Source organism: Acomys minous (genome assembly GCF_964271855.1).
Source record: "Acomys minous genome assembly, chromosome: 3".
Classification (NCBI taxonomy): Eukaryota; Metazoa; Chordata; class Mammalia; order Rodentia; family Muridae; genus Acomys; species Acomys minous.
Window position 1 is genome coordinate 60,842,037 of NC_140485.1, and position 26,833 is coordinate 60,868,869.

At 48.9% G+C, this 26,833-nt stretch overlaps 3 protein-coding genes across 8 annotated transcripts in view; all 3 read right to left on the reverse strand.

The window, feature by feature from the left end:
* Window positions 1–1,071: 1,071 nt before the first annotated feature.
* Window positions 1,072–26,833, reverse strand: part of GNAS (GNAS complex locus) — a 62,153-nt gene continuing 36,391 nt past the window's right edge. Inside the window, exons 1-12 of one of the 6 annotated variants that reach the window (XM_084776735.1) lie at window positions 17,638–17,948; window positions 13,865–13,937; window positions 11,206–11,250; window positions 6,165–6,219; window positions 5,958–6,077; window positions 4,609–4,706; window positions 2,670–2,724; window positions 2,490–2,563; window positions 2,229–2,408; window positions 1,994–2,124; window positions 1,704–1,771; window positions 1,072–1,586 (exon numbers count right to left, since the gene is read on the reverse strand). In XM_084776735.1, the coding sequence (XP_084632861.1) occupies window positions 1,440–1,586; window positions 1,704–1,771; window positions 1,994–2,124; window positions 2,229–2,408; window positions 2,490–2,563; window positions 2,670–2,724; window positions 4,609–4,706; window positions 5,958–6,077; window positions 6,165–6,219; window positions 11,206–11,250; window positions 13,865–13,937; window positions 17,638–17,776 (1,185 nt within the window). In that variant the 5' untranslated portion in view covers window positions 17,777–17,948 and the 3' untranslated portion in view covers window positions 1,072–1,439. Of the gene's footprint in view, window positions 1,587–1,703; window positions 1,772–1,993; window positions 2,125–2,228; window positions 2,409–2,489; window positions 2,564–2,669; window positions 2,725–4,608; window positions 4,707–5,957; window positions 6,078–6,164; window positions 6,223–11,205; window positions 11,251–13,864; window positions 13,938–17,637; window positions 17,949–26,833 lie in introns of those variants that run through there. The other 5 variants (XM_084776734.1, XM_084776738.1, XM_084776737.1 and 2 more) reach the window with 5 other exon arrangements.
* The window catches only part of LOC311594752 (neuroendocrine secretory protein 55-like), a 58,114-nt gene continuing 37,445 nt past the window's right edge, over window positions 6,165–26,833 (reverse strand). The window contains exons 3-4 of the mRNA XM_084776741.1: window positions 13,865–13,937; window positions 6,165–6,222 (exon numbers count right to left, since the gene is read on the reverse strand). The gene's annotated coding sequence lies outside the window, so the exon portion shown is untranslated. The remainder of the gene's footprint in view (window positions 6,223–13,864; window positions 13,938–26,833) is intronic.
* LOC311594751 (uncharacterized protein) lies at window positions 18,193–20,283 on the reverse strand. Its single transcript, XM_084776740.1, has 3 exons — window positions 20,072–20,283; window positions 19,883–19,906; window positions 18,193–19,694 (listed from the first exon to the last, which is right to left on the reverse strand). Exon 3 carries the CDS (start codon window positions 19,509–19,511, stop codon window positions 18,657–18,659), a length of 855 nt encoding a protein of 284 aa, XP_084632866.1. The 5' UTR covers window positions 19,512–19,694; window positions 19,883–19,906; window positions 20,072–20,283; the 3' UTR covers window positions 18,193–18,656.

A 26,833-nucleotide genomic window follows, 5' to 3' on the forward strand; every position in this document is an offset into this window, starting at 1 on the left:
TATCTTTACTCAGATTATATGGTTATTTGGAAAGAGGGTTTGGGCTCATTTTGTGCCCAAATCTGCGTATTCTGATTGCCAGGTACAGGCAATGGGATCTAGCTTTGGCAAGACCTAAGAGCTAGGAATGGTAAGAGCTCTTTTTGTGGCCCTTCTTGGCACTCATACTTGAGGTCAACTGTACTAAAATTTAATCTGGTTCAATTTAATTAATTTGGATAAATTGAACAGTTAGTTTGTGGTCTTGGTTATATCTCATTTGGTTCATTTCAGAGATACGGTGTGTTAATACTAGGGCCAACACTGGCCTCTTCCCTGTCTGGTAAACACAAACTTGGGGACTGAGTCTGAAGGGTAAAGATGAGGCAGGTACAATGGACCTCAGTCCCAAGCCATAATCCAGTTAGGCTTGATATTGGGCCTCCCCAGGTGTCCCCCATCTCCCACCCAATCATAATGAAGGCTTGTGTCATTGAGTGGTGACATCTTATGTTGTACTAGTCATTTTTATCTGTACCAATCGAATGTTCATGTACTTCCCCCATGATTTTGCTTATTGACTCTTCAGAACTCTTTACTTATTAGGCATCCTTGTTTACCCAATCCCACACCCAGGATATCTTCTGTGATTTTTCATTTTCTTATATAGCCAGCCATCATCTCCAATATCCTTTATGGCAAGAATATTTTAGATGTAATTAATCTGCACCTGATTCATCCTGGCATGGAATGAAGTAGGAATGTTTTCCAACCCTCATCTCCCCCACCCAGAGTAAACTCTGCCTGTAGACCCCCACCAGGGGACCCCACTCCCCCCAGAAGTAGGCTGCTAGTCTCAGGTGGGAAAGCAGTTGGTCAAAGGGTAGCTAGCAATATCTGCCTGGGGGAAGGGAAAGGGGTTGAAGCTTTGGTGTGCCGAAGATTAGGTTCCGCCCAATATTCAGCGGCAACACATCACTCTGCTCACAGCCCTGGGACCTGTCCTTCATCTTGGGGACCCAACTGGTGCATAGACCAAGTCCCACCCGTGGACACTGGGACCCACTGGTCGCAAATAAAGTGACAACATGCTTTGCTCACATTTAATTTTTATTTTGATTTTTTAATGCTGCACAACACAATATTTATTTCATTTTGTATTTCATTTATTTCATTTATTTCTGTTTGTTGCTGCTTTTATTTATTTACTGAAAGTGAGAGGGAACTTTTGTGGCCTTTTTTCTTTTTCTTTTCTCTTGTAGGCCGCCTTAAGCTTTACTAAATTTGGAACATCTAAGCAAGCTGAAGGGAAGTGGGGGTTTTCAGAATCACTCGGGGGAGAAAGAGGGAAGGTTGCGTTGTCAATCATGCCCTATGGTGGGTGATCGACTGCTTGTACAATTACGTTTCACTCTTAATTAATTGTGCTTAAGGCTGAATTAAATTTGGGTGTTCCCTTCTTAGAGCAGCTCATACTGACGGAGGTGCATGCGCTGGATGATGTCACGGCAGTCGTTGAAGACACGGCGGATGTTCTCAGTGTCCACGGCGCAGGTAAAGTGAGGGTAGCAGTAGTGGCGCCCATCTCCACTAGCAGTGCTGATTCTCTGTGGGCAGAAGAGAGGCCGTCAGCAACCGTCTCCAGGAACTCCACCCCCTACCACCGAGGACCAGTCACGGATGGGGAAAAAGTGGGAGACCACAGACAGACAAGCCATACTCACCAGAAACTCATCTCGAATGAAGTACTTGGCCCGGGTCACGCGTGGGTCCTCTCCGGGCTCGGGAGTCGCTGAAAAACAAAAACAAAAACATAATTATTAATTATGCTCATTAGCTTTGAAGAACTAGCCTGACACCACTGTAGCCTAGCATCCCCCAAACTCTTTGATTTCTGCATATGAAAACGAGGGAAGTGTTTCTGCCTTCCCCTGTAGCGGAAGCCGGCATGGACTCTTAGCCATACCTTTTGCCCAAAAACCACCTGACCAAACCAACGCAGAGAGCAACATACCATCCTCAGGAGTGGTGTAGCGAGCGAACTCTGGAAAGTAGTCCTCGATCTTCGATTTCCCAGCGAGGACCTTCTCAGCAAGCAGGTCTTGCTTGTTGAGGAAGAGGATCACAGAGATGGTGCGCAGCCATCTGAGGAGAGAGGGGCGGGGTGAGAGCCGCAGCCAGAGCGAGCCCAAGCCCGCAGACCTCCCACAGGGTGGGGCGAACCGGTGGGAGACCCCGCACACACACACCTGTTGTTCCAGATGCTCTTGAAGAGGTTCAGAGCCTCCTGCAGGCGGTTGGTCTGGTTGTCCTCCCGAATGACCATGTTGTAGCTGCTGCTGGCCACCACGAAGATGATGGCAGTCACATCATTGAAGCACTGGATCCACTTGCGGCGTTCATCGCGCTGGCCGCCCACATCGAACATGCTGGGAGAGGAAAAACACTGGCTTACCCTGGGCCACCACTCTACAGGCCAGACCGTCAGGGACCCATAGGGGTTCACTTACTGGAAGTTGACTTTGTCCACCTGGAACTTGGTCTCAAAGATCCCAGAAGTCAGGACGCGGCAGCGAAGCAGGTCCTAAAACAAAGAAGGGGGCAGGGGTGTCAGTGGTTCTCACTCTAATGGCCCTGAGGAGAACCAGCAACATGGAGCCACAGCCTTGAGGCCAGAGACCCACGCATACCTGGTCACTTGGCACGTAGTCGGCCTGCTTGATCACATCAATCTTGTCCAGGAAGCTTGGAAGGAGAGGAAACACGGTGGTCAGTGTATGCACCAAGTGTGTCCCCCACAAAGCATTATGGGAGACACAGAAAAACAACAGACAGTAAGGTGGTGGTGGGGCTTAAGGGTCCTCTGTTCCAGGACAAACCGGAACTGGCCCTTCCTATCCACTCTGGAATAATCTCATTGATTAATGAGAACCTAGCCAACAAAAGCTGCGGGCACAAAGGGGCCTTTCTTGCTCTCATCATGTTGAGCAGGAACCAAACACAGAGTTCCCTTCCTATCTAGTGGGTCTGTTAAATAGAACATTCCAGATAACAAACTTCTAGTTAAAAGAGAAAAGGAAAGAAATCTATTTGGTTGGTGTTGCTTGACTATAAACAGTTAGGAAAATTAACTTTTGCCTTTGCAAAACTGGGATAATGCAATGAGAAAAAGTAATATTAATACTAGCATAGAGGGGACGGGGGGGGGGGGGATGCAGAGGTCTGGGTTGGAAACTGTTTTAAAGTAGACTAATCAGAAGAGAAAAATCACAAAGGAGCAGACTCTATTTAAAGAAAGCCTCAAAGTTTTTGGTGTGTGTGTGTGTGTTTTGCCTTCCCCTTCCTTTTTACCAGTTCCGATAGTCTGGCCTAGAGGACGCACTGACTGGCCCAATCAATCTTACGTTACAGCACAGGCCCAGAAATAGCTCCCTAGCCACCCTGGCCTCCAGCATGTTGCCATGGCAACAGAACCACAATTCTATAAATAGATCCTTAGCACCAAATCTTGTGAGAAGACATCTGGAGTGGGGCCAGCCAAACTACAGCTCAACAAACACAAACCTGGCAGCTTAAGGAACCGGCCCAGGCCCAGTGCCTGCTGTCAGACATAAAGGCAGTTAAGCAAACGGGCGGTCCCCAGTGCAGCCCTGCTGTGGAGGTGGCTCCAACAACTGTAAAGTTGTCCTCTCTCTCTCCTTAAAACTTTGCACAGTTGGCGCACGTGGTACAGTTTTCAGGGGCGTACTGCACTGCATTCTACACCATTGCATTTACTGCATTTAAAGTTGGTGTGACCCCAAAGAACCTGGCCAGGTCAGCGCTAAAGAAACTGCCCCCAGGAATTCCCCAGGGGGGGGGGGAACTGAGCCTCTTCATCTTGTATGTGCACTTAACTCCTGAACTGGATCCAAAATACAAGCCACAAACAATTCCAGGATTTCCATTTGTTTTGTGTTTCTATAATTAGTGTTTCCAGCTTTTAGTACAAACTTTTGAGAAAAATCAGGAACTTTGCTGGAGGGGGGTGGGGTGCTGTGGGGACCCGCTTTTCAGTTCCTTGAAAGAACATATAGAAGGCAATGTGTATTAAACCATGCGTGACTACATATGTAGCAACACTGAAAGTAACCAAAGGAAGTCTCCGTGGGAGAGCGGGCCAAGGAAAGGGTCCCCACGCCCTGTCATGATGCCGAGATGCTTTATCAGGCACTGGCAAAGAAAAACATCCCTGTGTGCGTTGTATGAAGGGCCACTATGTGCTTGCTGTGTTGTGCATGCCCCTAAAGGCTTAGGTCACTTCCATGAGCGACCGGCCATTAAGGTCACCACACACACACACACACACACACACCACTTTATTACATGTAACTATTGCCTTGCTCTAACGGTTATTAATTGTTTGTGTAAAACGATATCAGTGTGCTATAAAGTGCAATTAAGGGCTTTATAGAACAATGAATCAGACTACAGCTCTCTGACTGCTGGTGGGTTTTGTAGCTTTCCTGCCTCTATGCTTGTGTCGTGTGTGTGTGCGTGCGCACGTGTCTGTGTGTGTGTGTGTGTTTGTGTAGGGAGGGAGGGGGAAGGGAAGAGGGAGAGGGAGCGAGGGTGCCAGCAGCTACTTACTACTGGGCACAGTCAATCAGCTGGTACTCATTGGAGCGCTCGTAGCAGGCACGCACTCCTTCATCCTCCCACAGAGCCTTGGCATGCTCATAGAATTCCTCAAAGAGAACGCAGGAAAGAACGTTGGTTGAAAGATGCGCGCACACCAGCGGGAACCCCGCCCCGAGAGCTCTAAGGCCATAGTTCACTACGTGAGTCCAAGTGTGAGCCCCTTCATGAATCAGTGTTGGGAAAGAACCTGAAGTCCTGTGAGATGTCCAGAAATCTATGTAATTAATTAGCATGTTTTCATCTTTAGAGCACTCGCTGTGTTGGGTGCTGCCTCTGTTGTCTCTGTCGGGGCAGGGCAAATAAACAATTGGGTAAACTTTCTTCCCGAGAATTATTTGTATAGGAAGAATATGCATTATCTCGTGTTGGGAACATAGGCCAAGGCTAGGAATATTGTCCAGATAGCAGAGCACCAGGTGTCAATGGCATCAGATGCATTTTGGGTAGGCTGCCATTTTGTTTTCTATTCGAAACACGCAGTCATGGGAGTCAGAGCTGTGTTTCCCACTTCGTTATTTTTTTAAATCAATAGCTTCTTTTTTTTTTTTTAATTACCTGCCTATACTAATTTCCTTCATAAGTTTGTAGCCAAAAACCCATTTACTACACAAATCCCCCACAAAAGCCTAACAAGAGGCAGCAATAACGTTACTATAAGACAAGTCTCTTCTTCTCCGGCCTTAAAATCTTTTTCCCCATGAAGGGTTTAAATGTACATGTTTGCCATGGGGCAGTTCTACCCACTCTAAAAATAGCTTTTAGAAAGGCAACAGACCCTTGTCAAGAGGGTCAAACTCCCAGGCAAAGGGCCGAAGAGGACAATCTTATTTCTTGTAATGCTCCATTTTGGAATTTGTGTTCGGATCTGAGCCTTGGAAGGTACACATCTGTACTGGGCTGCATTAACTGGACCGTTAGGACTTGCATGCCATGTATAACATGGTTTTGTTTCTCCTCATGTGTACAGGGGGAGTAAGTAAGCATGCCTTAGGTCAGGACTTCACCCCCATAAAAATTACCATCTGGTAAATTGAGGGTGTCAGCGCTGGAGTGTTATGTTTACTTGGGGTGCAGTTAAGCTGAGGTCTAGAAAACCTGACAAAAGTTTGCCCATTCATTTTGGACAAAGCCCTAATCATGTCTTTATCATCTTTTAGTTTTAAGCATATGCTTAGAATTAGCTTATGCATTCACATGGCAGGTATGTGTCTGGTCAGTCTTGGCCTCATGTTCCCACTGGGCCTTGCTACTGCTCAGGTGGGAGCGACAGGGGAAACCAGGGGCGGGGTGGGGCTTACAGGTGGGAAATCAAAGTTCGGCACGTTCATCACGCTCAGAATGTAGTCCACTCTGAACTGGTTCTCAGGGTTGGCCAGCTCCACAGGGGGCACCAGGTTGCTCATGGCGGCCACGATGGTCTGAAAACGGTTTAGCAGAGCGGTCAGGGGGCAGCACCACGGGAAGAGGGGGTTGCTAAAAAATAGAGCAAGGGGCTAGGCACATACTTCAATGGCCTCCTTCAGGTTGTTTTTGATGTCCTGCACTTTGGTGGCCTTCTCACTACAGTGGGATTGAAAAGAAAAAAGAAAATCATATTGCATCCTGTCCGTCAGGGAGTCACCTTCATTGAGATACAGCAACTAAAAAGTATAGTATTCTGTTCTCCGAGGAATTGTGGGCTCAGATATGTAGTGATTAGAGGCACCCACGTAACAACAAACTATAATTTCCCAGGCATGTCCTGAGGACAAGCCTGATAAGGGCAGGGTAGTGAAGAGGCATCGAGCTCTTGATCGACTGTACCAGAAATTGCACCTGGTCCCCCTGCTCCCCCAACCACATCCACATGCTTCCTGAATGGCTCCTACTTGGTTAGATACTGAGGGTAGTGTGGAGGTGGGTTAGGGCATGGCGCACTTAGGATTCAGTAGGTGGGGTTGGGGGGTGGGAACCAGAGGGGACAATGGATTATTATAGACGTCAGGGCTTTTCATTCCCATCTATTTATTTGTAGGTCTATTATTTATTTAAATAGCCGTGCGCATCTGTCACAGGATCCCATGGCTTGCAGCACTTTGGCTTAGTTGCGCTAATACACACCAGCCCCCAGTTTTGACAGGCATCCTGGTCCCCCACATTATTGATCTGTGGGTATAAGGCTCATATATACTGGGGGAGGGGCTGGCTGGGTTTTCCCTGGCTTATTTTAACCAGCCTATGGGATAACTTGTGTGGTCTTCTTGGGATGGTTTGTATGTAGTCAGTCACTGATCCCACACCCTCTGGTTAAGGGGGTGAGTGGTGTACCCCAGGCAGAATGCTCACTTATGGAGGTTACGGTGAGTCAAATGCTGTCTTTTAGGAGGCAGCCAATATGCCAGGCACAGCCAAAGGGGACTCATGAGCTTGTCTTTAGGGGACCAGCAAAGCCCCCCTTGCTTGGAGCAGATTTCATCCTGTCTAGTCAAGCCTCATCTTCTGAATGTTCAGAGGACCAGCATGCATAGCACTTGCAGGGTGAGGCCTGGTATCACAGAACAGGACATGGAGAGGAACAGGCTCTATCTTGCTGCTGGAGAAACTGAGGCAGAGGAATGTGGGTGGTGTTGACAAAGATAGGACAGAGGTGCTTTTGGTGATGGTTACGATTAAACTCACAAGATGGAGAAAGCTAAGTCACCCCACTTCCCATGGAACAAAATAGAAAATTAGTTAAATATCTAAGATGGGACCGGTGGCTACTACAGCCAGGAGGGGTGGCAGGTGGGCGTCAGCTGACCATCTGGGGGTCATGTGCATAACCATTAATGGAACGGGGTGTTTAGGGGTCATGTGCATACTCGTGAGCAAGGTGGGGGCCTGGGGGGGGGTCATGGGCATACCCATAAATGGAATAGGGAGGTCTAAAGGGGTCATGTGCATACCCACCAGCAAGGTGGGGGCCTGGGGGGGGTCATGTGCACACCCATCAATGGAACAGGGAGGTCTAGGGGGGTCATGTGTATACCCACCAGCAAGGTGGGGGCCTGGGGGGGGTCATGTGCACACCCCTCAATGGAATAGGGAGGTCTAGGGGGGGTCATGTGCATACCCGCCAGCAAGGTGGGGACCTGGGGGGTCATATGCATACCTGCCAACAGGGTGAGGCCTGAAGATCATGTGCACACCCACCAGTGGGGTTAGGGTATAAGGGTCATACCATGCCCACCAATAGGGTGGGGGCCTAGGGGTCATGTAGATAGCCACCAATGGAGTGGGGGCCTAGAGGTCATGTGCATACCTGCCAATGAGGTGGGGGGTGGTTGAAAGTCATATACATATCTGCCAATGAGATGGGGGCCTGGAGATCATGTGTATACCTGCTAATGAGGTGGGGGCCTAAAGGTCATGTGCATACCTGCCAATGAGGTAGGGGGAGGTTGAAAGTCATATACATATCTGCCAATGAGATGGGGGCCTGGAGATCATGTGTATACCTGCTAATGAGGTGGGGGCCTAAAGGTCATGTGCATACCTGCCAATGAGGTAGGGGGTGGTTGGAAGTCATATACATATCTGCCAATGAGGTGGGGGCCTGGAGGTCATGTGCATATCTGCCAATGAGGTGGGGGCCTGGAGGTAACGTGTATACCTGCCAATGAGGTGGGGTTTGGGGGTCATGTACATGCCTGCCAATAGAGTAAGGATACTGAGGTCAGATACATGCCCAGAGAGTTCTAACAGCTGATATTTGAATAGGGCTTTCTTTCCATGCACACTTGTGTATCTGGGGAGTGGGCCCTGTGTCCTGAATGATCTCACTGTATACTTTTCTTGGGGGTCCATCTTTTAGGTGGCCCCTAGACACTGCTCTTCCACAGTAGGTGAGGGCATGCAAGGTCTAGTGGTTGGAGATGCTCTCCTCAATAGGAGGGAGGGGCTGAGGGCTAGGGTACCAGGATTCTGACAGGGCCATGACAATGGGAGAATCAAAGCCTCACCCCCACAGGAAGAGGGCAAGCTGCCTCTCTCTCCACATTTGCAATTAAATCAAACCCACTACCTGAACAGGAAAAGGAGGCAAGAGGAAACCCCAAGGCCCCATGGTCACTGAAGGCAGGAGGGGCAGTCTGGGGTTGGGGGTAGGGGCAAACACTCAGGATGTGGGTGCTGTACACATCTAAAAGCTGCCTGGGGCCCTCAGACTCTTTAAAGCTCTTCCACCCAGTCAGTATTTAGAGACAGGGTGTCCCCACCCCTCAGAGGGGCTGATTTTGTTGGGTGGGGGGAGGGGCGGCGCACACTAAGGCTCAGTTCTGAAGCCATGGGTCTCCTCCCACTTAGTGTTGAGGCCCTGGACTAAGCTATGCCGATGTCAAACTAAGAGCGTGTGTTTGATGCCCTCAACACTCCAGCGTGGAGTTCAGAGAGGAACCTTCCCACTCCTGCCCTGGGACAAGTCTACTCCCTGCCATTGGTACTGAGCCCCAGAGGTCTGGTTTTAAGGTTCCACAACAGAAAAATGAGGACACCTGGGTATTAACTACTCCAATCGACGTACAGGTAGAAGGAAGCATTTTCCCTGGGAAGACTCCTCATCCAGCTTGCTGTTTTGTTCTAAGTAGTAGTAGTATAATTGGAAAGCTTCCAGTCTTAAAATACAGATATTCTGAGAACGTGTTCAGTATTCATCTACGTATGTGAATAGGTGTGGGAGTGTATCCAGTGTAAAACAGCTAAAATAGAAAATCTAAAATCTAATTCGGGTATGTAGTACTAAAACAAAACCTCTCCATTGAAGAGATTACTGTGTAGATGGAGCCATCATACGGGGCTGGCAGGTTTATCCTCATTTGTAATGCCGCTTAATGAATTTAACGTTGATTGTGAAATTCGGAGACAATTCCTTAGATGTCTCTAAACTACTTAACGGAGGCAAGACGAGTGCCAGTTCTGGGATTCTAACTGACTAGAAAGCTGGGGTTGGAGGTATCTATAGGGTGCTGCTCCCCCACCCCTGTCCCACCCCCTCCCCCACCCCGAAGAAGAGCAAGGCAGGTTAGTGGGGTTAGCAGTTTTAGTAGGTTCTGCCCCCTCTCCTGTTAAGTGGTAGGGGAAGGCTGTGTGGTCCCCTATCCTCCACCTCTACACCCTAACTTTGTGCTTGTGGGGGAAAGACAGACAAGAGAGCAGACAGAAGACAGACGCAAGATACAGGGATTGCTGAGACATGCAGAGAATTTTTATTTATCAGGCATGTTAATACTTATTTTTACTTGTAGAGTCATAGGAAGAAAGGCGTGCAGGTAAGGTTATTAGTAGGATCGAAGGGTTTTTAGCACAACACACAGTATAGTAGGCTCTCTCAGTAGGGGCTTGCCACACTTCTCAGGCGCCAACTTTTGGTACAGCAGATTATCAACATATCGATGCCTTTTCTGATTGCTGTTCTACTACGCTGTTGCCAATTATGGATTTCATTCCATCTTTCTGTTTTCAGTTACGTCTAAAGGTTAGGTAATAGGTAGGGACCCCATCCCCCCCCCACCCGCCCCAGACAACAGAATAGTATTCTTATTAGTAGTTTCCTAAGACCGGGCAATTCCAGCATGCAAATTGGGATAACTGGGGTAGGACATAGCGAAGAAGATGGAGGACTGTAGCCATCATCTAGTAGGGGTAATAGATTCTAAAAGAAACAGATGAACAAACATGTGTCAGTCACTTTGTCCCCAGCCCCCAGAACCTTTGACCCTCCCGTGCCCGGTCTCAGAAGCTGTTTCTTTTTGATGCCCTGGGCTAGAAGCTGCTCTATGATGAGAAATAGCCCCTCCATCCTGCATGCTGAGTGAGCGAATGGAGCTGGGTAGATGGCTGGCATGCGTGTGCGTGTGCGTACAGGCATGAGATGGTTGTGGGGATGAGAAAGCAAAAATAATAAACAATGGTAACGAGTGGGGTGCCGTCACAAATGCTGTTGCTCGTTGGCTAATGTAAAGTGCCTTGCATTAAAATCTTAAAAATAATTTTTAAAGCCAGTGGTGTCAAGACAGCCTTTAACGGCCTGTCATCACACGAATACTGTGGCATTAGGCATATTTGCTCCCCACCCCCACCCACCCCACCCCCAGAGAAATTAGGCAACAATACATATTTTTTAATTGAGGAAATAAATTATTTTTCCAAAGAGGTCTGAAATTTTAAAATCAGACTGAACACTGTGTGGACAGAATTTAGTAGTTCTGAAATACCAGTAGTTGGTTTAAGCGGAGAGCTGGGGGAATTAAGAACCATATGGAAAGCATCGATTCTCAAAAATCTTCAATTTTCATCAGAAGCTGAAATGGCTACCTTTTCCCCAGCTGTAGCTAGTTATCCTTTGGGCCAAAAATAGTTCTGTTTTGCACTTTACGTGTTTACAGGTCATTTGCAAATGCACACCAAGATGGCTGATGACCCTGAGGTGATCCCTATTTTGTTCCCAAGTCTGTGTCCTCAGTTTCCCCACTATGCTCTTCATGTTTGTTTTGCTCGTTAGAAGAGTTTTCTGTTTTTGAATGTGCCTACCCATCGCTGTTGCTCCTTGCAGCCTGCGGGTCCTCTTCGCCGCCCCTTTTAAAGAGAGATTGAAAGCTCACCTATCTGCAAGGTACCGTAACACATACAAACCACATACAGCCTCTGTACCTCTACACAGGCAGGGCAGAGCAGCCCGACTGCCCTGAGCACCATCCTCCCGGTTAATTCTTAGGTCGCTTTTCTGGCTAAATGGAAATGCCTCCTGAGACTCCACACCTTCCTTGCTGCATTAGAAGGGCCCTCAGGAGACTCAGGCTGGAGACAGGAGGGATAGATAATTATTTTCCTCTGCTTTCTCTAAACGCACATGCACCAGGGAGCAGAGGCACTGACTTCTCATGTAACTCCTGAGAATAGGGCAGTCAGTCATCTCCGTGTCTTTTCCATGCCCACAAAAGTACTGATGGGACATTCCTGTTCCTGACTTCCTGGTGCCAAAATGAATAACCTTTCTGTAGTGATGGGAGCCACGTGTGGGACACGGACACTCAGCCTCGGGATCGATGAACTCAACCAGTGTTAATTTTTTTTCTGGGCATTAAACTTGAGGAAGTCAGCTCTGAGTTATGATAAACTACATTTGCCCTCTGTATTTCTGAAGGTCAAATAAATATTATGTTCTACTCTTGAAAAATGTAGTGGTAGGCAGACCACAGTTAAGGGATGTTTTAAACAGCTCCATCCAAGAACAAAGCAGGTCTGAGACCAGGGTCAGGTCACCATACAGCAATTTCTTGTTATGATGGAACAACATTTACTGCAATACCACAGTGAGAGAACCTTCAGGGCTCAGTTGGACCAGGTCAAAATAAGGAATCCAGCCCCCCACGGAGGCCCCGAATATCACTTCCACGGGGCTAAATTTAACATCTCGGGGACCCACAAAGAAGGCAAACTGGGAATGTTTCTTCCTCTTTCAGGGAGAAAATAGAAACAAGAAGTTCTCGTTTAGAACCCTCCACTGCATCAATACTTAGGGAGAACTGGTTTTTGTTTTTGTTTTTGTTTTTTTTTAAAGTAACATTTTAGGGAAATTTGTAAAGTAATAAAGCTTCAAGGATGACATCGCCTCCATCTGACTCCGATGTCTTTAAAAATGCTAGCCAACGTCCAGTGGCTGCATGGCCAGATCATTTTTGCTTAGCTAGCCTCACACTGAAGAATCCCTCACCCCTGGGGTAGGGTGTTTGCTGACAGGTGCCAATCTCTTTGTTTAGGCTTTTGGGGAGAAGCACATCAGGAATCAAGAACCCCAGAGTTGGTTTCTGACAGGGGACAATTTATAGGTACACAGTAGTAACTGAGTCAATCCTAAAGTCAGTGAGCTAGCCCCCTCCCTTCTGCACATGTATCTTTGAATTTTGGGCTATAATTTAAGGTGCGCATGAGCCCAAACCCTTCTCACGGGTGATGTCATCTTTTTTTTTTTAACCCCCACTGGTCAATCTAACAAATTCTAGAAGTTTCCATGAAGAACTGCCTGTGGCAGCCTTAAAAGTGCTGTTCAATCTTGTTTCCCCAGCACTTATTGGGGCAGTACGGGACAGAAACGGGTCCCTCTCCCCAGGGATAGTTAAAATACAACCAAGGGACAGACTGCCCACTGAATCAGGGCGAAGGGAGGAACTGCTAACCAGCTAGTAATTACCAACTAGTGCCTGTGAGTGCTTCTAGGCTAACCCGTGAGAACACAGCCCAAGTATGGTGAGCTTCGCCTGTCTCACATTAGCACTGAGAACAATGCGGGGCAAGAGAAAAGGCAAATTCCCTAATTTATAGTTTCCTCAGTTTGAATTCTTCATGGGAAGCAGGACTCCATATTTGCCACTGATCTTTCTTTCTTTCTTTCTTTCTTTCTTTTTTAAAGAAAACTCTATTCTCATTGCAGTATGGTATTGCCGGCGTCTTAACCCCAGGAAGGTCATTTCAAAGACAAAACACCCCCCCACCCCCGGATGGGCCAGAAGTAGCTAACTCTGTCTTTCCGTCATTTTCACACTTTCTTTTCAATTGTTTAGATAGGAATATTGATTTTTTTTTAATTAGAGAAACAATTATTTGCCTATCACATTAATTCTAAAGCAGAGAGGGACTCAGAAGCTTGAAGCTTGTTGGCAAGGGCCATGGATTCCAACTTTTAAGTGAAAATGTAACTGAAATGATGTTTTCCTGATAGCACAAAACCCTACACCAGTTCACTCCAGTGAAACCCGAAGGGTGGTGGGTGGGGTCCTCCCGTGCTGGCCAGCTCTGGCTGGACACGGGGTGGCCAAGGCCCGTCGTCGGCCATGTTGGGGCCGCACTGCAGCAGACGAGGCTGCGGCAGAGGACTTGGCCTCAGAGACGCTGTCACTCGGCCAAGTGCTGTTCACTGTCCTCTGCAACCAGGCACCATTTTCCAGTGCGAGGGGCCGCTTTAGGTGGACCAGTACTTTTACTGTTATTCCTATTTGTTGCACCAAAGAGGGTGTTGAGAAGAGGGTGGGGGGATGCACCCATCAGCTCTTTCCTGGGCTGTCTAATATGCAAATTAGAAAAAAATTAGTGGCAATTAGCAGCTGTGCTTCCTAGAAGTTAGTATACACACTCCTTCAAATGTCCTACAGGCAGGCTCCTGCTCAGTGCCCAGCATGGATTTGACACTTACTCTCCGTTAAACCCATTAACATGCAGGATCCTCATCTGCTTCACAATGGTGCTTTTGCCAGACTCTCCAGCACCTGAGAAAGGAAGTTGAGGCTTGGGTTAAGAAAGAGGCTGTCACACTTCACCTGGATGACAGCCTCAGAAAGCGGCAGATACAGCATTTAAGAACAGACACACGGTAACAACTACAAATACAGCTGCAATTTCCCCCCATGTGATGACGCAGTGAAAAAACAAAGGACATGTCCAACGTCCTACGTCCTGTCTACCTGAAGTAACCCACCATAGAGTAACAAGCAACAATTAAGGGCTCTGCTGTTCTTCGTTAGCTATTTTGTAGGTTCTGTTGTTGTTTTATTTTCTCTATGGGTTTTTTAAAAAATGAATGACGTAATTGCCATTGAAGGCATGAAATTTTTAAGTCAAACCTGGGAACTTAATTTTGAAATGTGGTCGAAGACACACAGAAATGAACAGCCACCTGGTTTCCTGTCTGCTAGAAGGTTTTATGGTTAAAATACCCAGGAATAGCAGACGATGCCTAGACACTGCAGTCCCCCCCATCATGTCCTGCTGCAGCACCTCCCTCCCAACACCACTGATGCAGCTGCTCCTTAGCATGCTTCAAGTCCACCCCTAAAACCACAGCGTTACATTGTATTCACTAATTCACTCCCTTCTCCTGCAAAGGAATCTTTCTAAAGATACATTTTTCTCTGGATACAACTACCATGTTGCAGAAGAAAATACCAAACGGCCCAATTAGCTGTCAGCAGCAGGGAGAAGAGAAAAACAAAAACAAAAACAAAATGAAAAAAAACATTTTATTATCAGACATAGCACTTGAGACCTTATTAGCATTAGGCAATATACAACATCAACAGTAAAGAATCAAGAAACCCCAAAAAACAAGATTTAAATTATATGTACAAACGTTACTTGAAGCCCCTGAATTGGAAGACTCTAGGCTTTTCCTAACTGAGGTATTAAGTAGGAACACAAGCCTCCATTTTAAATCACCTCTCATCTGTTTTTTTTTTTAAGTAGGGTTTTATAGACTCCCCCATCCATTTCCATCAAGTTAGAGGGAGAACAGCTATTCTGCAAATCTACTCTCCAACCAGCATTCCCTATGAGAATGGTTCTTCCCCTCCTCCCACAAAAAACTAAATGTTAACAAACAAATAACTTTTTCTTTGTAATTGTATTGCTTTTGCTTTGGGGCCCAGATAGCAAGCATTCCTCCCCTCCCCCCTTTACCTTCTCACAGCTATAATCAATATCTATAAAAGTTAAAATTGTTTTCTACAGAAGGATTGACTTCAAAGCAAAGACCATCCTATTGAGCAAAATGCTCATAAATTAATATAAAAAGCAACACTGGGAGGTTTCCATGAAGGGAACGCACAGTGCTAATCAGGAGTCTCAGTACTCTTAAGCTCGGAAATATGAACATTGTGACTCCTGGTTTTATAGACAGAACTAGATCTGTGCCTCAGTTTCCATGCTTATGAGAATAGAAAACTGGGGGCTAAAAGAACTATAAGGTATTTTTGTGGTTCTTTAATTTATATGTTATAAATTAAAATGAGCTAAAGGAAAGGAGGTTGGGGGCATAAGGGTTCCTTTTGAGGGAATTATTTCATTTTAAGAAATAAAAATGTTGCCAATGACTTAAGCAACAGATTTCTGTGCCAAAGGTCATCATTAAACGGGGCACAATGCAGCCATGTAGATTAGAGACCTGAAAAGAGGGAGGGTGGGCTCACAACCAGTCTCAAATAAGTGGGGGCATTTAAAGTCTCTGTAAACACATAGACACAAAAAGGCGTTAGAATTTAATGTGTCATTAATATAATACTGGACTTAAGTCAGTATTCATAAAAGCAAGAATGAACCATAAAGGAGATTCTAGACGTTTCCAGGTGTGTACTCTGAAATCAAAGTGTATGCGTTTTAACATTTACAGCATAATTGTGCTTTTAGAAGTATTAGATTCCACATATATGTCATCTAACTACTAAAATTACAAATGCATCAATACCAAAGAGATTATTTTCAATATTAATAATTTTCTGCTTTACTAAATGTGGCCCAGAGAGAACAAAGAACTTGACCCCCGTCCAAAAAAAAAGACCAAACCAAACACCACCACGAATTAAAACAGCCTTCTATATTTTATTTTTGATAAACTATTTTTTGGAAATGTGACTGTGATCCTAGCAAATACACACATTTACAGATAGCTAAAATACCAAGAAGTTTTCGGAAAGCTTACATTCTAATTAATGTTGTGTAATGTTTTCGTGGTCACTTCGTGTGTGCGTGTATGCGTGTGCGTGTGTGTTGTGTGCGTGTGTGCGTGTGTGCTCGTGTCTATGTGTTTGTGTTGCCCCCCCCCCCACCCCAGCACCCAAAAGGAAAAAAAGGAGGAGAGACAATCTCTTTTACTTTTACTTTGGGGGTCTATCTCCCCTCCTTTCTTTCTATCCCTCCCCCCAGGAAGGAAAAGCCGCAGTGAAAAAAAGAGAAGAAAAACCAAACACCCAAATGTCACTTGACAAACAACTAATTAATGTCTTTTCATCAGCTTCCACCCCGAGAGAGAGTCTTCTCAGAGCGCTTAGTCCCCCCCCTCCCACCTTGAAAAGGACAAAAATTTTAAAAACGCCATTTCGAAACCAAGAAGCCATTTACAGACAAATGTCATTTTCCAGTTTTATCTTATGTATGAGTTTTTAAAACAGTTTTTAATTTTATTTTTCACTCGTGTTTTCACTCTAAAAGAGGTCCCCACCCCCACCCCAGCAGGAAAATGTGTGTGTTAATTGCTTGTTGTATGGGTGGGAGCACAGATGAGGGGCAGCTGCTACCATTTAATGCTCTTCTTTGCTTTTCAAAAAGCCTGCAAGTCTACAAGGGGGAGAAAAGGTCACACTGTAAAATGACGTGTCATTTGGCTTCACTGGGCACTTTGCGTACTATTTTTTTTTTTCAGTTTTTATTTTTTGATCTTATTTTATTTGATTCTCCTTCTCTTCCTTCCACCGCCAGGCCTGGCCCAGGACACGTCTGCGCGCAGTCGGTCCTGGGTCCTGCCCGAATCGCCCCGAGTCGCGCCCAGAGTCCGCCACGCTCCCTCCTCCCCGCCCCCCCCCCCCACTTCGGCGCCACGACTCGCCCGCGCCCCCTCCCGCCTCTGCACCACCTTTACCGCCCCGTCCTTTCCGAGGGGCTGATGTCACTCGCCCCCCCACCCCGGCAGCTACTTCCCTCGCCAGAACCTCCCCAGCCGAGGCCCCCGAGTCCCCCTAGCTATCCTTGTCTCTCTTCGGGCCCCCTCCCAACAAATCGCACACCCCAGTGAGGCGGGTCCCCCTCCCTGGGCCCGCCAGCCCGTTTCCTGTCCCCAGCCCTACTCTGTCGCAGTCAGAGGGGCCCCGTGAGCCTCCCCTCCCCCTCCCGACACGCACCCCGGCCCCTGGCACCGTGTAGGCCTCGCTCAGACACGGAGCCAAGGGGGAGTACGGACAACTAAGGGGACGAGACGTAGCGAGGGGGACCCACGCCCTGTTTGAAGCCCCCTCCCGGCCGAATTCCACCCAGGGGTCCCCCTGACGGCCTCGCCCCCCGCGCGCGCGTGGCCCAGCGGGCCAAAGGGCCCGGGAGGGAGCGCCAGAGCGCTAGGGCGGGGGGCGGGCTCGGCGAGCGCGGCCTTGCGGGCTGCCCTGCGGGGCTCCCAGGCCCGGCCGGCGCCCCCCGCCCCGCCCTTACCCAGCAGCAGCAGGCGGTGCGTGGCCCGGTAGACCTGCTTGTCCTTCTGCAGCTGCTTCTCGATCTTTTTGTTGGCCTCGCGCTGCGCCTTCTCCTCGTTGCGCTGGTCCTCGGTCTTACTGTTGCCGAGGCAGCCCATGGCGGCGGCGGGGCGCGGCCGGGCTGCGGGGCGGCGGGGACGGGGCGGGCGGCCTCTGGCGGGCCGGGAAAGCGGGGAACGCGGGGAGGGTGGCGGCTCGGACTAAGGCAAGCGCGCGGCTCTCCGCCCCTCGCTCCGGGGCCGAGGCGGAGCAGAGCAGGAGCCGCGGGAGCTGCTGCCGCCGCCGCCGCCGCCGCCGCTCTTATTGCCTCGGCCCGGGCCCGCCGCCCCGACCCAAAAGCGCCACGGCGGGCGGGGGAGCGGGGGGAGGCGGAGGCGAAGGCGGCGAGGGGGGTGGAAAGAGGAGGAGGAGGAGGAGGGCCGCGGCTGGGAGGGCGGGCGCGGGCGCAGGGAGGCGGTGCCCGGAGGCCGGGCAGGGGTCCCTGCACCCACGTCTAGCCCGGGCCGGGATACACGGTGGGGTCGCCTCCTCGCCCCACCCGCGGCTTGGGGCCGGGGCCTGGCCGCACGGCGGGGGGAGAGGGGGCGGCCCCGCGGTGGTGACGACCCCTCGCACGATGCCAGCGCTCCACCCCCGGGCCGGGCGGCCCCCGATCCCCCTCCTCCTGCAGCAAGGCGGGCGGGCGCCGCCAAGGGGCCGGGGTGGGCGGAAAGGGAGGGAGCGCGGGCCCGGACTTAGGAAAATTTCGAAAAGGAGAGAGAGAGAGACACTGAGAGAGCCAGAGAGCAGGGACTGTGGAGAAAAAGCAAGGAGAGCAGGAAGCAAAGGACAGAGCAACCGAAAAGGAAAATGTGTCCACACACAAGCACTAATAAAGATCCACACTACACAGCAATGGTGGTGGAGGTGGAAGGTGGTGGTGGTGGTGGTGGTGGTGGTCGATGTAGATGGTGATGATGGAGGGGTAGGGGGGTCTGACTAGATGAGCCGCTCGTCGCGCCCCCGGCGCCCGGTGCCCCTGGCCTGGGAGCGCCCACGGCCTCTGCGCTTGCCACGGCCACTCAGGAAGGAGAAGAAGGCGCAGCCCAGGAACACTCGGAAGCAGCAGGTCGCCCCAAACACGAAGCCGCAGCCGCGGCCCTGCTCTGTGCGCCGCTGCAGCAGGAAGTTGAGCACCCACGAGGGGCTGCGCACGGAGAACACCAGGAACACCACGAGGGGCATGTGCGCGCTAAGCGCTCCAGCTTTGGCAGGCCCAGGCCGCCACACGACGCCCCCAACACGAGGAGGCGCATAGTAGGCGTCGTCTTCATCACCTGAATCAGTGTCCCACTCGGGCCAGGCTCTACTCGTGCCCCCTCCGGCGGCGCCCTCGCCGAGCCCGGCGGCGCCCTCCGTGGCGCCCTCGTCTTCTTCGGTGGCCGTGGCGGCGGCGGCGGCAGCGGCGGCGGCGACCTCGGGGCCTCGGGCCTCTGCTCGGAATTCTGGCACATTCTTCTTCTTCTTCATCATCTTCTCCAACTTCTTCCTCTCTTTCTCCCTCTTCTTCTCCTCTTTTTTCCTCTGCTCCAGCAACTTCTTCTCTATCTTCTTGCGCTCTTTGGCGGTCAGCAACTTTTCTGGCGGCACATCGCGCACGGCGTTCGCGGGGGTCTTGACGGGCTTCACGGGCTTCACGGGCTTCACGGGGTCCCCTTTCTTCTGCGAAGCGAGCGGCTCGGCCAACGCCGCAGCCGCCACGGCAGCTTCGGCAGCCACTTCGGCGGCAGCCACGGCTGTCTTCCTCTCGCTCTCGGCCGCTCGGGCTTTGAGCTTCATGGCCATCTTCAGCATGGTGACCCGGCCACCTCGGGGAGCTTGGCTCGCGCCTGGCCCGGGCGGTCTGCTTGCCCCCGGCCTCGGGCTTCCCGGCTCCTGTGCGCCCCGTGTCGGGGGGCTTGCGGTCTCCTCTGTGATGTTCTGGGGCCACCGAGTGGAGCTTTCTCGGGCTTCGTTGGGGGCTGCTGGGTTGGCTGCCTAAGAGTTAGCGTCAAAAAGGATGAGCAAACCAAAAAAAAAGGGGAGGACGAGAACAAACAAAATAGCACCAACAACAGCAAGAAACCAAAAAGCACCAAGAAATGCCCAACATTCAACAAGAAAAAAAAACAGAAAATAACACAAGAAAAAGTGTAAAGATGCAGATGACAAGAGTTTGCTATTACCCTTAGGCGCTCCTTGGGTTAGCTCTTGGGGACGCCAATGAAGAAGAGAAAAGAGAAAAGAGAGAATTGGAGGGTGCCCGGGAGGTGCGAGGCAGGGCAGCGGCGCCAGGCGCCCCTACCCTGTCCCGGCTCTTGCCCGCGATGGGCACCTCGCACTTGGGCAGCAAGCCCCCGCGCTCCCAGACTTACATGTGAGTGAGGTGCACTCACACGCAAGGCAGTGCCTGCCTGTCTGCCCACCGCCGCCCCGAGCCGGGACAAGGGTTAGCTCCAGCCGGTGCCGCAGCCCCAAGCCCGAGAGCAGGGAGCTAGCGAGCGCCGCTGGTGCCAGCCACCTGACGCAGCCCGCTCCGCGGTGCCGACGAGACTGAGTGTCCCCGCCGTGGAGCGGGTTTTTCTAACCCGCCTGATGACGCCCCAGCCTCTTCAGAGGACCGACCCAAAGCAATGGCCCCTATAAAGCGAAGGGGAAGCGCAAAAAATCAGACCACCGAGGACGAGCCCAAATGGGCTGCGCCGCAGGCGGGGGGGTGAGGGCCTATATGCTGGTACTCATGGTGTGGGTAGGGGGCGCAGGGAGCGATCTGGTGGGGGGTACGGACGAGCCCAAGACGGTGGGCACCAGACCCCGCCTCCAAAACCTGCCTCCCAATTTTCCGTGTAGTGGTGTAGCCCTGGGCAGCGTGGAAAGTATGCGACAACGACGACGCTTACCCATGCTATGCGCCTTCTTACCTCAGCTTCCCAGATAGCGCACGCGGGAACGGCGGCCCACCCCTCCCACCCTGTGGCGCGTGCCCATAGAGGTGGGTAGCCGCGAGCTAATTAATCGCGAGACCCCATACGGGGGTTCGGATCTCCTCAAAAGCAGTATTATGTACATGCACGACGAGCAAGGCTAGAAGAAGCAAGCGGCAATGTACAGGCGAAGCGAGAACCGAGGAGAAGAGCCATGGATGACACTGGTGCACACGGAGTCCTCCTAGGTGGGAGAGGCAGTAGCCTGGCTCGGGCGCCATGCGGTCTTCTAGAATAAAAGGGGAAAAGTACTTTACCGAACATGAACTTTTTGGAGAATTGTTTCAAAACTCACACGTATCCTGCCTCACTCCCTGGCCCCCACGCTAGGACATGGTAGAGAGCACCGGGCTAAGGGAAGGGCAGCGACATAAGTTTTGAACCACCTTCCTCGGGCGGATTTGGGTCTGCCATCGGGGTCTACTCGGATACAACTAATTCATTCATTCATTCATTCATTCATTCAATAACTGGCCACAGCCACCTTGTGCCCAGGTGAGTGTACTGAGCTAAGGGTCAGACTAAGACATGGCATCTTCCCTGAATGGGACAAGGGGGACGGTAAAACCCAGAGCTGCCGAGTAATCACAAACTCTCTCTTCCAAGACTGCCTTCCTTTCACTTTTGAATACAGTTCGCAAAACTTGGGATGCTGGGTAGAAGGAAACAGAAACTACGTCTGAATACAAACACACAGCAGGGGCTTCAAGGGGAAAGAGTGAGTGGCTTCTTCGAATAAAGTATGTGGGCAGCTCTGTCTTTGAAAATAGGAAGACACTGCTGACCAGTCAACAGTTTGCGCGCCCTCCTTCCTGCAAGTTCGCCCAACTCAAAGTCAGAAAGGGCGTGTCGCATAAAGCTACAATACGCTCTTTTTCTTGGTACACCTCTACCTCCACTATACATTTCTTCTTTCTTTTCTTTTCTTTAACGGATGTGAAAGAACAACAGAAAGCAACCAAGGACCTCTTGGAATTAAGAGCAGGAAACTAAACCTAAAAAAGGGGCCTTCCTGTGATGCCTGGTGCCTCATCTCAGACTTTGTCTCCTCAAAAGTTACTTCTTATCTATGGCTGATAATGGTCTTTCTTCAACACAACATACACTTAAAAAAATAAAAATAAAAAATAAAAACCCTTAAAGTAACTAGGCCCTAGGCTAATGCTTTTTTTTTTTTTTTACCGGAGTGGATGAAAACTGCTGTCTGGCTGTGCTTGAGTGAAACTGCATTCTCAACCCTCAACCTACCTTGGGGGGGGAACCTGAAGAGAGGGGCTAACTTTTACTTCTTTACACAGTCAACCAAAAACTTCTTGCTTGAATTTGATTCATCTGTCATTTGTGAAATGAAAGACTTAGAAGAGAGAAGACCTGGCCAGAAACTTCTGTTCCGCTCCAGTTGTTCAAAAGTCTCTTCCTTCCTGCTCCCCGTGTGCTGAAGCACAGATACATTGTATTTGAAAGGTAAGAGGTAAATAGTAATCCACACAACCTCCATGCTTCTACAAAATGACATAATCATACAGTAGGTATAACGAAGAGTCTTTGGGCCTTCTCCTGTTAGATAAATATCACGCCCAATCTTTAAAAAGAGTGACCTGTCTGATGGCACATGTTGTAGGGAAGGCACAATTGCGACCATTGTCCTAGAAACGTGTAACACAAGAGCAGGGTTTTCTCTATTCAACTACTAACTTAGCCATTCTTGCAAAAGAAAAAAAAAGACACACTTTTTTTTTTTTTAGATGTTAAGTTTTGCCTATATGTTATTATGACTAACCAGGGAATCTGTGAATAAAGCCTTTACTTTGTCAATAAATGGCAGCAGGTAGGCTCCAAGGGTTTACAGGTAAGGAAAGGACACTAAAGAATCTGAAACACAAGCTGGCTTGTGGTCTGTTCGGTTTTCTGTTTTCACTTGACACAAAGTGAACGAAGAGATTCTATTAAGTTGGCGTGGTGAGCTGACACCATCTGTAATTTTGGCCTAGCACTGACCTCCCCAAGCAGTCAAAGCTACAGCTATGTTTTGTTTTCAAAAGTCTTCCAGAGTTGGGTCTCACAATGTAGAACTTGTGAGTTACCAACTGATTTCAATAGATTGCACTGCAATTTCCGGCACTTAAGCCTATACTTTGAAAGTAAATCAAATGGATTAACCTAGTTCCTGAAAGACTCGGCACCAGAAGGTGCTCTAGTCCTCATTAGGTTCAAGGACACATGGACATGATAGAACCCTTAAAGCTCCAGAGTGAGACCATAAAATATGCTGGCAGAGAGGGGACCCTGGCTCATGCCAAAGACAGAAAGTTGAGGTAACAACACGTTCCTAACCTGAATCACTGGGTCACCTGACACACAGCTGACCACACGCCTCATAACATGCCTTATCAATGTTTCTTTCCAATAGTCTTTTCTTTCTTCCCCTTCATAAGGGATGAACTTGAGGCTTGGGTTTTACAGCCTTGCAAGTTTTTGTATTTACAGATGGGTCTTTGCATCCCTTTGCCCTTCTGTAGCTTGCTTTCTGATTAAGGATGCCTCATCTGCTTTCAGAAGCATCGCTCTAAGTTAGAGTCCTCAGAACAGTATTACCTATTAATGTAACTGAGTGCTGGGCCCTTTTATTAGTTCTCCTGGGCCTTTCATTAGTTGGGGGTCACTGTAAGCTACTTTCCAAGAGCCCAGAGAAAACACAATTATGATATTATTTTAATAGCCCAGGAAACAATAAATACACTTCCACTGAAACAGAAACCTTAGCTGTAAGGCTTTAATAATAGTACTTAGTGATGCATTCTGTCTTCAAAGCACATTCTGCACTTTAATTAGCCAGATGACTGGAACTGTGGGGGCAGACAACCGTTACTTGCAGCTCCAGCCACACTGGAGATGAAAGCAGGTATTCTAAGAAGCACCCCTCGTTCAGGATAATCTCCATCCAAAGGCTCCAACCCTTACGCCTCGGAAGTGTTTAAACATCCATGGCTTTCTTTTTTCTTGTCATATTCACTGTTTAGTATTTCAACTACCAAGTCACTCCAAACTTGCATGCTGTATTAAACATGGCATTTAAGTGTCATTTCATGAGTTCTAAGTCAACTGCTGAAGAATGAACTAACTGCATGAGCCTTTGAAATGTCCCTATTGAATGTGCATCAGCTAGTCCTCAAATAATGTATCCTCAACTTAGAATAGAATCTGAATCCCATTCAAACCACATGAAGCGGGGCACCGGCCATTGTGTTGGGACCCAATTTCTTGAGCTCGCAGTTTGAGATGACAGTATGAGGGACAGCTTATAATAAGAGGACAATTGAGACTTTTTTTATAGCCTTCGTTGACTATCTGTGACCCAGATAGGCAAGAGCCACCTGTAAGAGAGACTTCATGGTCTCCACTACAGAAGCCTAGTTCCCAAGGCCATCAGCTCCTCCTCACTACCTCCCTATGGTCTGTAAAATAGGAGGCCAGAAGGGATTATGGGAGCACTCTTCCCTTAACTTAGCTCTAAACATTGCATTGATTCTCCATGGCTGAACAATTTAGATGGCCAGAGAAAAGGGAGAAAATAATCTGTAAGAAAGATTTCAGCAGCATACACGTGAACCATGGGACTAATAGCAAAGAGCAGAAGGAAGAGAGAGTTGGCCCCAATTTACCCAAGGCACGCCAGCACTGTCAGGATACACCAGAGCCAGCCTAGCAGAGAGTGGGACTGAATGAAGGAATATCGAAGAAGCCTCCCAACTAAAGCAGGAAAGCTAATTTTCCCAAAGTACAGCATCCTCCACTTCCTTGAGAGAACTTTAACTTGGCCTTGAAGATGGAAACTCACTGGGGGTGGGAAGTGATGCAGGAGACTAATTAGCCACAGACTAGTTTCCAACTGACCTCATCCCAGTTGACAAGGTTACTTTACAATGGTGAGCCTGACCCTACAGAGTGAGAAAACAAAAACTCCACTCGTTTGCAGCTGGGGCTGTGGCCCTGAGATGGAGAGGAGAGTGTTGAAACTCTCAGCTACAATGCAATTTCTTCAGCTAAGATAAATTTGTTAAGTGGCAGCTCATGACTACAATCCCAGAACTCAGAAAACTGAGGCAAGAGGAGGTCTTCGAGTTTGAGGCCAGTCTGGGCCTCATGGAGGCCTGTCTCAGAAATAGACACAAAAAATATCCTCCCCGAAATTTTTACATTTTAATTGTTTCCTGATTCTGAAGAACCATCACCACATCCCTTGCATTGAATTTTTTTTTTTTTCAAAATTAGTGCTAGCATAAGAACAAGGTCAGTTAACAACCTGCGTAGGCAACAAATATTTTGTATCAGAACGGGACTTTGTGGGCATACATTTGTGTCTTTGGTTTTTACTGACAACATGTATTTTCAAATAGTATGACGATTTGACTGGTTCTACTGTGGGGCAACTGAGCTTCTGCTAGGAGCCATGGTCCTTCACTTCCCACAGCTTTCTCTTTGCTGTTAGGAAACCCCAAATTATGCTATCAACCTGACAGAACTACTCACACGTTTAATTCACCTACAGGTGTACGCACCTTTTCTTCTCTTGGTGTTTGCTCATACACGCGTTGAAATTGGAAAATGTATAATCATTATTTAGCTCGACCTATTTCCCCCAGGGCATAAAATGCACAGTCCCTCCAGTGAGGAAGGCTGCTCGGATGGGCCTGTTTAGAAGCCCTGTCTGCCCCTTCGTGGCCTTATGACTCTGTGTTTGCTGGAGGGGCAGTGGTGGCACTCTCTCAGTTCCAGCAGAGCCCAGGTGGCTTTTGGAGGTCTCTGCCAAGCTCTGGAAGTGCCAAACTGAAGGAAATAATGCTGCCAAAAGGTACCAAGCATTTGTAGCCAGCCTGGGGACTGGATAAAAGGACATGTTTTATGAGCTACAGGCCTCAGCTGCGCCCACAGCTACACCCCAGGGTCTCTGCACGCCACCCAAGCCTGGGAAAGTTGCCTCTACTCACTTTCTTGAACATCCCTGTCTGTATCCTGCTGCTTTAGTCTCTACTACAGTCCCAGACTGCAACTCCTTTTGTGCTAATTATACCCTCAAATTGAAAGAAGGCCGCTGATCTTTACCCTAAATACGAAGCAGACTGGTAAGTTGTAAACACAGTCAATTTCTTTCAGACTTTAGGTGGCTTCTGAAGCTTGTGTCAGCTGTTGAAGCCAATGTATTCACTAAGACCCGGGTTGAAAGACTGGCTAACATACTGGGGGTATATTAAAAATGTGTGTTGCTTGGAGAACATTTACATAAAATGATAAGTAAATTAAAGTTTGCTGAGGTGACAGGCTGGTTTTAGTCCCGTGGAAAGAAAGAAACGGAAGCCCCAACTGTTGAAGGAAGCGTCTATGCTGTGCAAGTGAAAGTACAAGCCAAAAGAGAAGAAAAATATTAACTTCTTCTGGAAGCCTACACCTGCAGCTACAAAGGAGTGAGAGACTGGGGCTCTTGTAGCCCCCGATTCTCCACTGTGTAAGAAATGGCCTTTCAAGATAGATGTAGGGGCTTACGCCTGAAATCCCAGCACTCTGGAATCTGCCATAGGAGGCAGGAGGATTGCCATAAGTGAAAGGTCAGCCTAAACCACAGAGTGAGGCTCAATCTAGGGGGAAAAAAAGCCTATAGAAGATGGAATTAATCAGGAAATATTGTCCCAAGGGGCCGAACAAATAAAGGATCCCAAGAAGTCTCCTAAGGGTTAATCAGCAAGTACTACAACATGGAATGACTTATTTTCCTTAGGATCAGTAAATTGCTAGCTAATGCTGAAAGAATGCTACAGCTGGGACCTGTAGCTTGGACACTGGCTTCAGTGACAGGTGTAGCCATCTCGTGCCCGGACTGGCTGAAATTGCAAGGCCTAACTCAAATTCCCTCCCCTTGCCCCCCCCCCCAAGTTAACTGAAGCCAACATTACATCCAGCCAGGAAAGCGCCTCTAGCTACAGGCACCACTGGCCATGTGTTCTCAGTCTTCAACATCTCAGCAAAAGTGTCAGCCTTGAGGGAGAGTAGGGCTGGGGTTCCCTAGTCACAGAATCAGAAAGCAAAGATGGCCCCGCCCCGTTGAGGAAGGTAGTTACGAGTGGCTTCCCTGGTGCCCAGCCGAGGGGGTTTCCCTGA